The 17,260-nt window shown below is 31.8% G+C and overlaps 8 protein-coding genes across 8 annotated transcripts; 3 read left to right on the top strand and 5 right to left on the bottom strand.

Annotated features, from left to right (window-relative positions):
- Positions 1–1,900: 1,900 nt before the first annotated feature.
- Positions 1,901–4,670, top strand: TVAGG3_0561390 (esophageal cancer associated protein family; the record flags this gene model as incomplete). The annotated part of the gene is made up of 1 exon (XM_001579922.2): positions 1,901–4,591. One exon carries the CDS (start codon positions 1,901–1,903, stop codon positions 4,589–4,591), a length of 2,691 nt encoding a protein of 896 aa, XP_001579972.1.
- Positions 4,671–4,679: 9 nt separating this feature from the next.
- Positions 4,680–6,318, bottom strand: TVAGG3_0561380 (protein ubiquitination; the record flags this gene model as incomplete). The annotated part of the gene is made up of 1 exon (XM_001579923.2): positions 4,985–6,100. One exon carries the CDS (start codon positions 6,098–6,100, stop codon positions 4,985–4,987), a length of 1,116 nt encoding a protein of 371 aa, XP_001579973.1.
- A 2,190-nt stretch (positions 6,319–8,508) lies between these two features.
- Positions 8,509–9,792, top strand: TVAGG3_0561370 (uncharacterized protein; the record flags this gene model as incomplete). Its single annotated transcript, XM_001579924.1, has 1 exon — positions 8,514–9,740. One exon carries the CDS (start codon positions 8,514–8,516, stop codon positions 9,738–9,740), a length of 1,227 nt encoding a protein of 408 aa, XP_001579974.1.
- A 348-nt stretch (positions 9,793–10,140) lies between these two features.
- Positions 10,141–10,727, bottom strand: TVAGG3_0561360 (Golgi vesicle transport; the record flags this gene model as incomplete). Its single annotated transcript, XM_001579925.2, has 1 exon — positions 10,187–10,720. One exon carries the CDS (start codon positions 10,718–10,720, stop codon positions 10,187–10,189), a length of 534 nt encoding a protein of 177 aa, XP_001579975.1.
- Positions 10,728–11,012: 285 nt separating this feature from the next.
- Positions 11,013–11,699, bottom strand: TVAGG3_0561350 (phosphoprotein phosphatase protein; the record flags this gene model as incomplete). The annotated part of the gene is made up of 1 exon (XM_001579926.1): positions 11,094–11,690. One exon carries the CDS (start codon positions 11,688–11,690, stop codon positions 11,094–11,096), a length of 597 nt encoding a protein of 198 aa, XP_001579976.1.
- A 340-nt stretch (positions 11,700–12,039) lies between these two features.
- TVAGG3_0561340 (protein ubiquitination) lies at positions 12,040–13,987 on the bottom strand (the record flags this gene model as incomplete). The annotated part of the gene is made up of 1 exon (XM_001579927.1): positions 12,351–13,982. One exon carries the CDS (start codon positions 13,980–13,982, stop codon positions 12,351–12,353), a length of 1,632 nt encoding a protein of 543 aa, XP_001579977.1.
- Positions 13,988–14,165: 178 nt separating this feature from the next.
- On the bottom strand, positions 14,166–14,910 carry TVAGG3_0561330 (helicase protein; the record flags this gene model as incomplete). The annotated part of the gene is made up of 1 exon (XM_001579928.1): positions 14,233–14,910. One exon carries the CDS (start codon positions 14,908–14,910, stop codon positions 14,233–14,235), a length of 678 nt encoding a protein of 225 aa, XP_001579978.1.
- Positions 14,911–15,445: 535 nt separating this feature from the next.
- On the top strand, positions 15,446–17,125 carry TVAGG3_0561320 (protein ubiquitination; the record flags this gene model as incomplete). Its single annotated transcript, XM_001579929.1, has 1 exon — positions 15,446–17,125. The coding sequence occupies one exon, from the start codon at positions 15,446–15,448 to the stop codon at positions 17,123–17,125; it is 1,680 nt and encodes a 559-aa protein (XP_001579979.1).
- Positions 17,126–17,260: the final 135 nt, after the last annotated feature.

Below are 17,260 nucleotides of genomic sequence, written 5' to 3'. Positions count from 1 at the left end.
TATGATCAATAAGTTCTAATACTTCAAATGTAGATGATTCTCGCGTTTCAAACAAAATCTCTTGAAATTCAGTGAAAAATTCTCTTTTTCCTTGGCTAGAAATCGATTTAACAACATTCAGAACAGCTTTAAGACAGTAAATAAGGAGTTCTTGACCGTTGTTTATATCATAGCTTTCAATAAAACTATGAAAATATGGAATCAAATTTTCAAATATCATTTTATCTCCGTATTTTTTGATCAATTTACCAATAATGTGGAATTTAAGTTTCAATACTGAAAAATCTGTTTCACCAATATCACCATTGATTGATGTAATTTGATTCAAACAAAATTCTGCAACAAATTTAGATTGATATCCGTTCAAAACACTTCCAAGAAGTTTCATTCCATTAATATAGTTGAAGATAGAGAAATAATTTTCAATTTGACTCAAAATAAGTTCAATGAATCTTGGTGAATCTTTCATGAATGATGTCAATGATTGTGAAGCTAATTGGCACAATTCGGAGTTGAAATAATCATTAATAGATGATGATTCGATGATTTGAAGTAAATTCTGGAAAATTCCTGATTCTTCAAATTTCAAACAAATGTTTTGATGAATGAAATCATTATTATCTTTACCAATAATTATCTTGCTTTCATACAATGTCGTCTTGTAGAATGAAGGAATGTTTCTTTGTATTATTCTGTTCTCTTCATTTAAGATATCAGTAATTAAACTAATAATAGAATTCAAATATTCTTCGGGACAATTAACAATGATTTCTATAATTTGATTTATAAATTCAACACTTCTTGGATATAATACTTTAGTTAATAAACTCAAGAATGAACAGTATTTGTCGACAATGACATCATCAAATAATGAAGATATTGATTGCATTGATTGAATATATTCATTAAAGAAGTCAATTCCTTCGAAAAAATATGGACAAAATTTCAGCAAATTGATATTGAATTCTATAGTATTTTTGATGAAATCTACAATATATGTGGACTTCTCCTTGAAGTTATCTTCGAGTTTGAATATTTGTAGCATCGTTTGATAAGTTAATGATAAAATTTCGACTTTTTCTGGTGTGTTTTTGAAGAAATTTATGCGAATCAATTCATTGATCAAATAAAATAACGAAATGGAGTGTGTGTCAATGATGTTTCTGATGAATTCTTGATTTGAATCTTCAAGACAAATTATTTTTGCTAAAGTGACTGCAGAAATGTCAAATAACTCTGCAACTTCTAGCATCAGTCTCTGTAAATTCGCTTTTAACTCTGATGGTACATTTGTTGACTGAAAATCTTTCCAATATTTTCGAAATTGGAGCTTATCTGTATTCAATATCATAGTAAAGAAGTTTTTGAGCAATATAATATTGAATTTTGTAATGATTGTGCTTTCATTTTGATTATTTATTACTCGAATTGAAAATGTTAAGAAACTCTGAGTGTATTCTCGCGTTAAAGTAAACAAATATTGTTCTACTTCCTTTATATTCTCAGCTGATGAAGATCCATCTGTCATAACTTCCAAACTTTTATGAAAGCTATCAAATTCTTCATCAGCCATCAAAAATTATGTAAAATAATTAGCGCCAAAACAATATATTGCTGTTAGATTTCATGATGCTATGTATAGAATAGTGATATTTCAAAAAGTATAAAATAAATATTGAATAGTGCGAAAGAATACTAATGCCAATTTATTGTTTGAGAGCTAGATATAGTGAATATGATCTGTAATTCACATTTGCCAAGATTCTGAAATTCGATTATTCTTTAGTTTTATCAGATAATTTGGGAAATAGCTTGGATAGTTGATGTACTTTAAATTTCAATGATAATAAATAGATTATGTGAACTTATTCTTACCCGAGCCGTCACTTTTTTATATCAAATGTCAGAGAATCAAGAAAGTCTTCAAGCCCAGAACAAGGACATTGATGTCCTTCGTGGTTTTGAGCGCAAGACTCTCAAAGAATCACCACTTAACATTTTAGAGCATCAAGTTTCAGTTAATGAAGCCTTTGACACAGGTGCCAAGAAAGAAGTTGATCCATTCACTGAATCCTCTCGCAGGAATACTGCTGGTGGCATGGAGTCCAGATGGAGCAAGTACAAAAACTTCTGCTTGGCCAGTTTCCAAACACGCGCTTCAGATTTCGCCAAGAGTGATGTTTCAGTTCTTTTCAGCCGTCGCGTTAGAGACCGCCTTGCAGAACTTGCCGTTACAAGTGATGAAGCCGCTCAAATTACTCTCATGCAGCAAAATGAAGAAAGACTTCGTTCTAAGATCGCCGAGCAAGCCAAAGTTCTAGAAAAACTCCACCAAGACGGCGAGCATTGGCAAATGATTGAAACCGTTTCAACAACTTGCAAACTCCTTTCAAACACAAAATCTCCACAGTTCTACCCAGCACAGTTCATCATGGTTCTCGAACTTGTCGAAATTTTCGGAAAGATGGTTTACAAGCGCATTGCTGAGTATCCAACGAGCAAAGCCGATTTCTTGAAAGATCCAAACGGTACAACCCAAGTTCTTTGCTTGAACTGGTCCATGATTCTTTCTAGAACATCCCAGCTCTTGCCACGTCTCCTTCTTCAGACTACATTCTTAAAGTGCATTGAATTCCATCCATTCAAGACATTTGATGACTCCGTCCAGCAAGTCGTCAATGGTATTCACGGTCTTGGCTCAGGATCAGCCGGTATTTTCGTTCGTGCTTTCTTAATTTACACAATCTTCTCATTGAAACCGAACTACCCCACAGATGTCTTCATTCCTCTCTTTACATCCTACGTTCGCCATCTCCTCCACCTCAAGAACGGTTCATTCAAGCGCCAGTACTCTAATCTTCCTGATTATACTTTCGAAAAGTACGTAGAAACGCACAAACCCGCTTTGAGCTTCTTCATCCAGCAGATGGTTACCATTGGTGATTCCCCACTCATCAAGCAAGCTCTTGAAGAGTTCTACAGCATTGGAGAACCATCATCCTTCATTTTATCTGTTTTCCTTGAAGAACTCGAACCAAAGTTTGTTGCCAAGAATTTCAAGGTCATTTTGCACATCATCGACCATTCCGATTCCGTCATTCCACGTCCAGAGTTGATCTACAAGTTGATCACATCATTGATCGAAGCACCAGAGATCGAAGGAGTCCTTGATGTCATGAATTTGATCTGGACAAGAATGAAAGAGTTCAAGAGCATTGATGACTTCATTTATGTTGCTGCTCCTCTTACAAAATACATTGCAAAGTTCTGCAGCCCTCATTACATCAATCTCTTCCTTTCCAACGTTGTTTCATTGCTCAAACAGAACTTCGCCGCCAGAGAAATGACGTACAACTACTCTCAAGGTGTCCGTTCTCTTACAAAGAAGTTAACAACATCAGTCATGGACTGTATCTTTTCAACAGTTAAGAGCGGACAGAACTTCCATGTTGTTTTGAACCATATCTCGTCAATTGTTGCTTTGATGGATTTCCTCGATGAATCATCACTTGTCGAAGTATCAAGGTTCATTCTTCAGGACGTTGCAGCGAAACCATTCCCTCTTAATGATCCTCTTTGCATCAGAATTCTCTTGGAGCTTTCACAGATTCTTTTCCAGTCTCTTTCTGTTTTGTCACCTCCAGACATCGTTGCACAGACGAACAAAACAATCGAGTGGTTCTTGTACCACGTTGATTTCGGAACAAACATCGAAGCACACCTCAACTTCCTTCTTTCCGCACGCACTGCATTCCCTACTTCCAATTCCCTTCTCGCTGCAATTGCAGAGATTGCATTGCGTCTTTGCACACAAGCAGTCAATCAGAAGGTTTCTAACATCGATGTCGTCACTCGTTCATTACTTGCTTTTGCATTTGTTACTGTTCCTTCTCTCCCTGATCCACTCACACGTGCGAAACTGTACATTGACACATCGAATGTCGCATTGATTGCAGGTGTTACATCATTTGCATTCTCATCATTCGAAGAATTCACGAAGAGTGTTAAAGATGTTCCTCCAACACCAGAACTCTTTGATGTATTGGAACATGCATTGACACTTCTCTTAGTTCTTCCTGCTCCTCCAGGTGTTGATCCATTCGAGAGTGTTCGTAATTTGATCAAGGCAGTAATGAACATTTCATGGAAAGATGAAGAACCAATTGTATTCGCTTTGGAGTCAATCATCATCGTTGGTCACATGCTTCGTACAGAGTTTGTTCTTCGTATTCCTAATGTCGACTCAAACGATGTTTTATTCGCAGGAAATCCAGAATACATCAAACGAGGTCTTTCTGTGTCTAACCAGATGCTTGCTAAGTTTGTTGATATGCTCTCTAACTACCGTAAGAAAGGTGTTGTTGTACAGAAGAAGAATGTCCCAGCACTCGCTGTTAAAGCGATTTCATCACTCGCAGATGTTTATGTCTGTGACAAAGCGTTGATTAGAAAACTGGCTGATCTCGCTGAAATGCTTGGTGATGGAGCTGGCGATGAAATAATGACATCTACAGGTGCACATTTAGAAAAAGCATTCAATGGTGTCGAACTCGGCCAAAGATTTGTTGCCAAATATTTCTCTTCTGAATAACTCTCATTTTTATTAATTTTTTTGCATTCAAAATTTCTTTTTCAAAAAAAAAATAATTAATTAAACAACTTTTTTAGTGACAAATTTAATTAAGGATATACTTACCGTTTTCTAATAACATTAACTATACTTTTTTACTATTAAATCAAAAGTCTCAACACAATTTTCAAGGCTCGATTTTTAAAATTAATTTCAAAATGGAGCTTATATTGAAATAGTGTAGGGACTAAGAATTACCTCAGACTTTTTCAGAGGATTGAGTTGTCTGAGGTAATTCGAAAAATTATCAAACATACAATTATTTTTGATTCAAATGCTGTATAAAAACGCAATAAAAGTGTAAATTTATCCAACTGACGCTTTATTCAGATTGCATTCAACATTTTCAAATATTTATTTATTCATATGTTTGGTTATTCCTCCATGCAATTTCAAGAGAGCCTGTATTTTCTTTGCTTCTTGGTATTCCGTTTCTGGTTTGCTATTTATTTTATATTTGTATTTTTCTCGTTGAATAGTGAGATCAAGAGGAGTCGCTCTTGTTGCATCTAAAACATTGATTTTGGCACCATGAGAAACTAATATTTCAGCAATTTCTTTTGTTCCAAACAATGATGCCAAATGAAGTGGCGTATGTCCATCTTTATCCTTTGCATTAACGTTTGCACCATTTGAAAGAAGAAGTTCTACCAAATCTTTGACTTTGCTATTATACAATGATAAATCATCATGATCATCCCAATAACTAATTATTGCAAAATGAATGGGGGTATGACCTGTACTATCTTTCTTGTTGATATTTGCACCACGTGAAATCAGAAATTCAGCAACATCTGTAGAATAATGAAAACATGAATATATAAGAGCTGTTACGCCTTTTTCATCCGCATAATCAATATCTGTAACATACTGCATGAAATATTCACAAAGAGATGGTATATGAAAACTTGGAGCTATCAGAAAATCAAGGTTGAAATTATCTTCAATTAAAATATAAATAAATGCATGAAGATTTTTGTATTCTGCGCAGTTTTTCGCTCTGATTCTTACATCGTATTCTGTTATCAGTTTATAAAAATTAGCGAAGTTATGAGATGCAATCACAGCTTCCACTGTATATTGATCAGGCTCATTTTCTTTCAAACATTCATTAATGATGTGTTGATTGTTCCCTTTAAGTGAAGCATCAAGACATTTTTTGGTGATTTTTACGTGAAATTCTTTTTGCAATAACTTGAAACAATTAACTGCTCCTCTTAAACAACATTTTTCAAGGATTTTAGTGAGGTCAAGTCTCTTACTTTTCAAGTGATACAATAATTCATCTTCGTTATCATTCATTATTGCATATTCAGGCGTATTTATTTTAATATCATCATATTGTGAAAGAAATGAGATATTAAAAATGTCTGTACATTGATATCCTTCAATTATTCTCTTCATTAACTCAATGTACCCATGACGATAATGTAAACTCTTTTTGCAAATTTTTCCTATCATATCAATCATGTCTATTGCTGTAAAATATCCAGTATCAATCAAGTTGCTCTTGATATCTTCGTATAATTCTATTGTTGAATCTATTTCATCTGAGTCCAATTTATATATTGCATCCCATGTATCAATGTATCCCTTATACTTATTTAAAAGTGTGTTATAGTGCTTATTTGCTAAGTTCAGTTTCGTGCGTCCATAAAATAAGAGAGAAAGTATTATTTTGATTAATGAATACTAATTGCCAAATATCATAAAAAATCCAAAATTTCTAAATAACGATTATTTTTGATTCAAATGTTGTTCGGTATTGAAAACAAAAATAAACATAATTTTGAGAGTAGAGGACTATGTCAATCGTAAAAACATGAAATTATTAATTTTTATTTGATTATTTTCAGTAAAGATTATGTATGATAACCAAATTGATTTGTTTATCACAGATAAGAGAACATTATCATTCTTAGAATTAGGTATGTTTAGGGCCAATTTATTTAAAATAAGAAAGGTTATTAATACGTGAACCTCAATTTCCCAATCCAAAGCTCAAAAAGCATAAATCAATGTTCCTCTAGTGCAAAATGTGGCATTTGACTCATAATATTTATGGAAGTAAAAAGTTTATAAAGCTTCTCTACATTATCTCTTCACAATTATTTACTAATTCAATAATATCAAGTCAGATATAAGTTTGAAATATCACAGAATTTTGAAAGATTTGTCAGAACTTTGATAGTTCTAACTCAAAAAAAAACTTCTCATCCAGACAAAATTTTATAATAAATGAAGTACAATAAAAATTAGGAAGACTCTTAAATATCTAAAGCATTACATTACGCAATAAATGAATGGACAGAAGTCTACAAATCGGAATATTCGAAACAAATCTATGATCAAAATCAGACATACAACGGATATTCAGGGGATTTTTATGTTTGTAAAGTCTATTTCTCAAATCTTGGCGATAATGGTGTTATTATTCTCGAGTCGTCAGATATTAAGTCACTTATTTCTGCAAACACATTCGAAAACTCGGCAAGAAATGGTGACGGTGGATCTGTTTTCATCAAGAAAGGCCAGAGTTCCATTCGAAAAGTTTGCAGTTTTGGATCTATATCTACAGGTGATGGAGCGTTTTGTAGGATTGAAGTATCAGATGTTGCCATAAGCGTCAATGAAGTTCATGATTCATCTATAATATATAGTAATCGAGAAAATCTTGTTAGTCGATATGCAGCTTATATAAATTATGGAAATAACTCATTCTTTCAAAACAACATCACAAGAAACTATGCCCAAGATGGTGCAGCTTTTGGAATATCAGCTGGACCAGGAGTCTCTGCTATAAAATATTCAATTATTGATGAAAACTATGCAGCATCCGGTATTATATATGCAGGACTCAAACCAACAACTTATCATAGTATTGCTTTCATAAACAACACTGTTTATGGAGATGGCCGTTTTCCTTCAATGTTTAGCTGTTGGAAATGTGATGTTACTTTTGTAAACTGTTTCATCGCAAATAACAAACAAAACGATCAATATTTGTTTGGGATTATCAGTTCAGGTACAATTACGGTTTCAAACTCATTTATTGATACAACAGAAAAATTATATGCATCTGGTCAAAATGTTGAAATTGGACCAAGAAAAGAAGTTTCACTTGCATTTTATCTTCTTTCAACAGGACTTTGCCATCAAGGTAACTATTTTATATCTTTTGGGAGAAGATTTAAAATCAAAGTCAACTATTTGATTCATATTCAAACTTTAATTTCGATAACTTTGTCGGAAAAGTAGTAAAAAAACGAGAATGGCACTTGAATATAAACAAAAAAGTATATTGAATTTTTTTGATGCAATATGGAGAGCAGTTATACTATTTATATGCTTTGCAAAAATCATTAACTGTCCACTTAAGCCAACTTAGAATCCACTCACTTCATCCATTTAAGACTGGGCACGATGAGCGTATATATAAATCTTCTATCAATCAAATAACATCGAAAATTTCTAATCAAATTCCACTGAAAATCTCCTCCCCTCAACAGGACTTCATCCAAAAATATTTATCAATGTTTTTTATGACATTTAGATTAAAATCATAGATCTGCCTCATGTTCAATTCATAAAGGAGTCTATTGCTAGTTTTATTCCAAAAAAATCTCAATAAGTCAAATCTCCTGAACTAATTATCATTCATGGTTTTGTTCAGTTAATTTTAATGAGAAGTGTTTAATCGACTAGTGATATCAAGATTAGTTATTGAACATGTTTTTTCTGCCCATATGGACATTAATTTATTGCAATTCTAATGACTCAAACTATGAAAATCCTCATAAAAAGTGATTTTGATTTCATATTCAAAATCTCCGATTAAAAAACCGCTAATCCCTCAGAAAATTCATTTTATTTTCAGCAAACAATGACGAAGAGTTTGATCATTGAAAGGGAAACAAAGCTAATCTCTGATACATCTACACAGGAAAATAGTACTGAAACTACGAAATATGATGATAATAGCTTACCAATAAATGCAATCCTCGTCAATGGTCACAAATATCGCAAAGAAATCCTTCTCCAATTCTCAGATGACTATTCAACATACAGAGTGCGTGACGATATTCGTCGAGAATTCACTTTGAAAGTGTTCAATCACCCAGAATCTAAAGAATTTATAGAAACAATGAAGAAACTTAGAGGAAAACAATGTGTAGCCTCTATTGTTGAATATGAAATTTTACAAGATAAAATTTTGATAATTTTTGAATCAGGAAAACCAATAAAAACACAAGATATACAGAAAAACTTGATCAAAAGAAGACTTAGACAAGTAATTACTGCAGCTGGATCAATTGCTGAAGCGAATTTAAATTTTTCAAATTTACATTTAAACGATTTCATAGATACAAACGGTGGATTTAGATTGATCCATTTCGAATCCACATACCAGACTCCACCTGACCCAAGTATTACAACATTTGCGCCATTAGTCCCTATTCTGACAGAAATTCTTGAAGGAAAGAAAGCAGATTTGGATTCTGAAGACATCTCTAGTATACAAAAATCTATTACGCTTGCTGGAAAAACGGAAATACAGAATTTAAAACAATTATTAAACTCAGATACGATGCGTGATGGATTTAGAGTTGTTATCAACAAAGGAAACAGATCTGCAACACCAGATCCTCATAATTTGGTTCCTTTCAAGCGAAGAAGACATCGACAAGTTATATTAGATTATGAAGATGAAGAAGAACCTATTTTAATCAAGAGAATAGAACCTGGTGATGTTCCATCATTTACATATCTGATTTTCTTATCTCTTGGCGTGATTTTTTCGTTAATTGAATCAATTTATATTAAATTAACAATTAAGTTATCATATAGCTTCACCTATTTGATGGCAAGAACATCTCTTTTTATATGTGCCGTTTGCGGTGCAATTCTCGCTCTGACGCTTAAAAACTACTCAGTAGAAAATCCTCCAATATCATTGACCTCTAAACTGAAAAAGTGGTGTCTATTTCTGAACGGATATGTCATCGTGATGATTGGCATAAAATCTCTTGAATTTAATTATGAAATCATAACATCAGCAGGAGCTTTCGTTTTGATGGTTTGGCTACTGTCGTCATTTATTATTGCATAGTAGCTGTTATAATATAGTTGTTTAATAAATATTATTATGAGAAATAAATTAATTTTTTTATTATCTTTTGGAATAACAATTCAATAAGAAGAAAACAAAGTATATTCATCATGGATATTAGAATTTATTTGGATGCATTGTGATTTGAATAGAAAATAACATAATTTGATTCTATTTTGAAGGAGAATTGAATCAAACATAGTTTTAAAATTTAAATGTTAAACTTAATATATGTTCAGCTAGTTTTATTATAACAATCAATATTGATCAAATATTTGATATTTGAGTTGAAAATTAAGGAATTTGAATGATCAATAATAAATATAAAGTAAGTATACGTTGGTTTCAAAACATATAAAGTCATGTTTTAAATAAATTAAGTAAAAAATTGAAAATATTGATTAACAGTAAATTAAATTTACGACGAAGTAAAATAAATTATACGCTTATTTATAGTCTTCTTCGAACTTAATTAAAAATACAACTCTATCCGGATATGTATTTTCTTCCGGATTAGGAATAGCAGTAACTTTGCATTTGAATCCAGAGGAGCAAAGAATACCTTGAATAATGCCAGCAACGAAGCTGCAGCATGTGAATCCCTTACGAATTTCCTGTGGATATGAAATATAAGTTGTTATCATTGGGGTATTATCATAAAGCATATAGCAGTTTGCATCATCAATTTGTTGTTCGAGATCTGCGGCGGAATAACCGAAAAGATATTGCCATATTTTATCTTTTAATTGAAGAAGCATTGGGACAGCCTTTGATTGGCGTTTATAGCCTGTTGAGCTACTCTGCTCGAGGACTTCTAAGATTGTGCAGCCAATTGGATAGCCCATATCGGCTAATTGTTGAGAAAATTGCTCTGAAGATTCTGATTTTTGGTGGCAATACTGGACAATCTCACTGAATAATAATGCATATGTTTGTTTTGGAATGATTGTCTTTTTATCAGGAAGCTGCTTTGAGCTCATTTGATTTGTCACTTTTTTACATGACAAAATAAAATTGCAATGGAATTGATATTTTCCGCAATTAACATATCATTATATTGGCAATAGTGAGAGTAAATTTAAATCGTCATAGATTTTCCGTCTTTAAAGAAGATATCAAATCCTCCATTGAATGTTTGTTAAGAAGTAAAGATATGTAATATAGAAAGCTAGAATAGAACTAAGGCATATCAAAGATGCATCACACTAGATGCCTAAAAAATAATTAAATAAAAAATTGATAAATGAAAATACAAACAATTTAAGAGTCATATAATTTGAAAATAAAGAATTACTGGGTAAAGTTGTATGGCAATCTATAATAAAATTATAAAAAACAATATAACAAAAAATTTCAGCAGCTAACAACTTTCAAAGATGGATATCTCTTCGAAGAAACGATGCTATGGCATGCTGTCAATAAGTCCTGTTCGCCTACAATATCGGTAAGAAGAGGCATTAATTCGTTTGTAAACACTTTATCTTCTGTATCACCAACCCATGTTGAGATGATAAGCAAGTTAGCAACTTGTTCGCTGCAAGTAGCATTGTCCAAGAGAAGGACCTGTGCTAGCGGGCGATTGATTACTGTTAAATCTTTCTTTTGTGATGATGTGACAAAAAAGCGATGATCTCTGTCAACATATGGAGCAATATTATCGATGATTTTATTTGCATAGTTTGGTTTTGAAGCTGTGAAAAAGAAAATTTCATACATTGATGATAATTGCTTGATGCACTCTGGCATTCCGGGTCTGACTTGAATAAATAGTTGATGTTTACCGACACGGATTGGAAAATTTTTTTCTGGGGGTTTCAGAGATGTTGAAAAAACGCAAGTTTCATCAAGATCTAAAACTAGGACTGGACGTCTCTCTGAAACAGCAGATATAAGAACATTAACAGGATCACTTGGTTGTGGGGTTTGCATCTGATTTGAGGATGTTTCCATGAAAGAAAGGAATATTCAGTTTTGAATACATTACAGTGAAATTCATTGGTCAATAATTGAAAACTTTTTGCGGTTTCATTTAATAAATCTATCTATTTGAGCACATAAATATTAAAATTGTTCGATGCGAACTTTTCAATGAATTGAATTTTTTTCTTTGAATTATTATTTTTTCTTAGAAGTCCGATTTTTTCTAGAACAAATATGCTTCAAAAATAGTTACTTAGTATAATTCATTCATAAAAATTTTTGATAGGCAAAATCACCATCATTTTTGACATTATCTGAAAAATTTCTAACTAAACAGTGAGCATTATTGTGAAGTAAAATATCATGTGAAATTGTTTCGGGACATTTGGCGTGCTTCTTTTACATGTCAAATCAAAAAATTCATGAACGTTCTTTTGGAAAATTTATAGCCGGTAATATTCAAACCTCAAACATCAACACATAATTCCATCCAAAGTCTCTGCTTATATTCTTGTGATACAGCAAAAATGTAATAAATTTTCCTCTGAATATGAAAAAAATTGAATTAACCATCAGTATTAACTAAGAAATTCATAATAACTTCATGGTGAAATCATATTGTTTATTTGTCAGGCAAAAACAATAAATGTTTATCAATATACAAATGAAATTTTGGTAATATACTCGTAATTAGTTTTGAACTTCTTCAGGTACCATGGATGTTATATCTTTCAGAGTTTGTTTTAATGATTCTATGACGGATTGTGTTTTTTCATCAGATTTTGCACCGTTTTCAAAAAGTAATTTCACTGCAGCAGCATTGGATGCTCTCAAAGCATAAACTAAAGGAGTGAAATCATGGTTATCTGGCAAATTCACATCCGCCCCTGAATCAATCAAAATTTTCAAAAATTCTATAGGTGGATTGCTTAAAAGGCACCTGTGTAATGCTGTTAGTCCGTATTCGTCTTGTGCATTAACATTATTTGTTTTTTCGATAACAAACTTAAAAATTTCAGCATTTTGTTGAGAAACTGCAGCCATTAAGGGTGTAAACGCTCCCATCAATGGTTTATTAACATCTGCACCCTTATCTACAAGGAATTTTACAATTTGAAGATCGGAATTTTGGATAGCTAAAATCAAAGGTCTATTTTTTTCACCGGATATGTCATAACCTTTTTCTAAGAAGTACGAAATAAGATCAATAGATTTCATATTAACTGCTGCAGCTATATATTCAGTATCTTTGTCTTTAATTGATTCTAGCACAAAGTCATCAACATTTTTAAAACGAGATAACTGGTCTGGTGTTATTTTGAGACCATTTTCAAGTAGAATCTTCAAACAACCTTTTGATTCGATTGCTTGATAAATCATAAATTTATCTAATTTGATTTGATCTTTTTCAATCAAGTATCTCAAGTAATTTGAAAGATCATTATTAAGAAGCTCCCTTATATTCGTTTGTACCATTCCATGCTGACTGAAAAATAGAAATGCACGGCAATTGTAATATGAATAAAGATCTGAGAAGTTTGTTACTTGAGAGATTTCATTTTCAATCAACCAATCGAAAACAGCATTTGAATGGATCATAATTGCTGTTGATAACGCGTATGTTTTATCAAGTTCATTGATTCTTGAACAGTACCTGATGATTTCAAGATTTCTTCCAATAATTGCAGAAGAAAAATCATTAGGTTTGCAGTCATTGTTTACCAAAAACATAAAAATTTTGACGGCACCGCACTTCATTGAGTAATTTAATAAATCGTAACCGCATAAGAAACCGGTGTTCATTGATATCTGTTCATATCTCTCGTGAAAGTTAGTATTAAGTGTCAAATCTATGAATTTTTCAAGATCGTCATCGGCTATCACATTAAAAATCGGACTTTCTGAATACATGTATGATAAAACATTGTTTCTTTTGATGGGTATGGTATTTGAATTTCCAATTCTGTGACATCTCATTTTAGTAAGAATTCCTATTTCGCTGAAATAGTCAAAGTAAAATGATGGTATATCAGTTAAACTAAGAAATTCTTCTTTGTAGTTTACTATCAAGGCTTCTAAAATTGCAAATAAATTATTATTCGGTATAACGCATGCAGTTTGAATTCGTATCAGCATTTTATAAGCTAGCAGAACAAATGATGGATTTGATTTAAGAAATTCTAAGAGATCATTAGTTAAATCTGTTATTTGGTCCAATTTTGCATCCAATATGACATCAATCAGATCTTGGAGTTGTACTTCATCCTTTAAGTATTCAGGAACTTCAACATCTTTTATTGAAAATGGTGATGAATCTAGCATTAGCTATTTTATTTTATAAAAATGCCTACCGGAGTAAACAATTTATAATAAATTTTGATTTACTCAAATAAGTATAATGATTTATATCGATAAAACCATGATATCAAATGATAATTAAATTTCTTAATATGGTCCATGAATGTTGAACCATAAAATCTTCGATCAAAAAGTATGATAGTTTTTGAAATATTATATAATATATAGCTCTAAATAAATAATATTTTTATTAAATAATACTCTATATTTATATTTACTTTGTTAAAGGAAGTTTTGGTGGGTGCTCTATACCGAATGAAATTGATGCTTCCAAAAGATTTAACTTTTGAGCATTAAATTCTTCATTTTCTGAATTAACATAAGCACTAATCATTTCTCTGTAGCCAAACTGTGATGACATATAAAACTCATAGCGGCGATCAAGAAAACCAAGAAGACGTGGAACAATGTTTGGTAATTTGTTAACTGTAACAGGAAGCTCCTTAGATTCGAGTCCTGCTGACTTGCAACGTTCAATGAATGCTTTTTCATTATTTGGTTCTACGAAAAGAATCCATTTTGGTGCCTTAATATTTTGAACCATCTTAACGTATGATGAAAGTGCTGTTGGAACGGCGTACTCAACAACCCATGTTGGATTTCCTAATTTAACATTTTCAACAATTGATTGTGATACCAAGCAAATATTGATTGCTCCTTGGAAACGCTGTTCAGCATTTTGACGGTCTTCTTGTGACATTGTAGCAACAATGCGGCATGGTGTCATTTGAAGAAGAATGAAATAGTGTGAAAGGAATTCAACTTGTTTTGGGCCATTGCAGATAATGACTATTTTATCTTTATTAAAGTGTGATTTAACAAACTCAACAAGTGCTGGAAGTCTGTATTTAAATGAAACTGGACAATAGTAGTGGATTGATGATGTTGACATTTCTAAAATTTTTTTTTATTGAGAGGACAAAAATCTTCACTATCGCAAGTTTGAATTAATTAGCATTGCATTGCATGATAAGCTAGACTCCATATTGTGCTCATTGTTTGCTTAATATAACCAATAAAATAGCAGAATCTTCACTATCATGAATTGGATTACAACAAAATTGAAGAAAACTTTGACAAATTACTTAAAAATAATTCATTATTTGGCTCGAAACAGCAAATTTTCGTGAAAATGAATTGATATGAAAACTGCGAAATTTAGGTACTTGTCAACGTCTGAAAGGTCCATTTGACGCATCAAAGCAAATTTCACAGGATCCTTCTCTCTCGCATTGAGCACTCTATTGATGAGCAAAAAATAATTATTTAAATTATTTAAAACTTCATTTTTATATGAACCTATTATACTTGGGATTTAAGCTATAAATATATAGTAACTATTGTAGGGTTGCTAATTTGGATGATCTTTTTGGATCCTTGAGGCTCACTTCACACCCCTAAAGATCTTATGTAAACTTTTTTTTATTATGAGTTCTGACTATTCACAACAATATACGGATTTGATAGGGGCGCTTGAAAAGCTCTTCCACATAAAATCTAATGAACCTATCGAAGATATGTGCAGTATAATTGCAAATACTTTGATTTCGAAGTATCAACTTTCAATAAATCAACTTACAAAGTTAATTCATGAGACAATTAGATACAATTATGCATCTGGAGCGAATTACGTCAAAATACTCAAACAGATCGGGGCTGACCTAGCCGGAGTTTCGGATTATCATTTTGAAACTGAGGGCTCGATTAAATTTATAGTTATGCATGATCAAATTGATGAGTTCAAGGAATACTTAACTCAAAATTCAATATCTGGTAATATTTTTCTCAAAATTCCTAATTTCGTGTACAATGCTAATCACTATCTAAAATATTCTGCAGAGTTATCACTAATTGAATCATGTGCCTACTTTGGATCTGTTAACATTTTTTATTTCTTGATTTCGAATCAAATCTGTAAAATAACTAAAAGATGTCTTTGCTACTCAGTAATTGGAGGAAATCAAGACATCATCAACGAATGCTTGAAAGAAAATAAAATGGATATTGCTTGTCTCAGAAGCATTATAAGAGCACACAATCACGAATTGCTTGAATATGTTTTAAATAGAGAGATATTCGAGCTTGATGATTTATACGGTGAGAATTGGAAATGGGGAATAGAAGATAATTGTATGGGAGATGTAAATTATAGACCTATTTATAAAGATATCATCAGATATCAAAACCTTAATGCTGTATTTCTTCTATTCAAAAGGAACAAAAATTACATCTTTCCATGGGGTGCTGCATTTCCGCAAACAATAGATATTTTCAAAAACAATACATTTTCTAACAAACATAATCACACTAAATGTGGAATTATTTATTTTGCATGTAAATCGAAAAATTCTGATATTTGCAGATTATTATTTGAGTCATACAATCAAATTATAGTCAACAATAATGAAGGAGATGATGAATGTATTTCACATGGTATAGACATCAATGAAAAAGATGATGATGGACAAACCGCTCTTCATATTGCAGCTAGTTTTAAAAGTAAAGAAATAGCCGAACTTCTTATTTCACATTGTATAAATATCAATGAAAAAGATGATGATGGAGAAACCGCTCTTCATATTGCAGTATTAAGTAATAGTAAAGAAATTGTCGAACTTCTTATTTCACATGGTATAAATATCAATGAAAAAGATGATGATGGACAAACCGCTCTTCATATTGCAGCTAGTTTTAAAAGTAAAGAAACAGCCGAACTTCTTATTTCACATTGTATAAATATCAATGAAAAGGATAATGATGGAGAAACCGCTCTTCATATTGCAGTATTAAGTAATAGTAAAGAAACAGCCGAACTTCTTATTTCACATGGTATAGATATCAATGAAAAAGATTATGGTGGAAAAACCGCTCTTTATTATGCAGCAAAATATAATAGTAAAGAAATCGTCGAACTTCTTATTTCACATGGTATAGATATCAATGAAAAAGATTGTGGTGGAAAAACCGCTCTTCATATTTCAGTATTAAGTAATAGTAAAGAAATAGTCGAACTTCTTATTTCACATTGTATAAATATCAATGAAAAGGATAATAATGGACAAATCGCACTTCATATTGCAATACGTGGAAATAGTCCCCAGTACTGAGATTTTGGGACCATTATACTTAACTATTCAATTTTTTGCGCTTACATGTACTTTTTCTCTATGATAGAATTGATATTTTTATAAATAAACTTAAATATAATATACATTGATCATACTCTATCTTTTCATTGTTTC

Source organism: Trichomonas vaginalis, chromosome II, assembly GCF_026262505.1.
Source record: "Trichomonas vaginalis G3 chromosome II, whole genome shotgun sequence".
NCBI lineage: Eukaryota > Parabasalia > Trichomonadida > Trichomonadidae > Trichomonas > Trichomonas vaginalis.
Note: the sequence above shows the minus strand (reverse complement) of the source record. Positions and strands in the feature narration are given on the sequence as shown.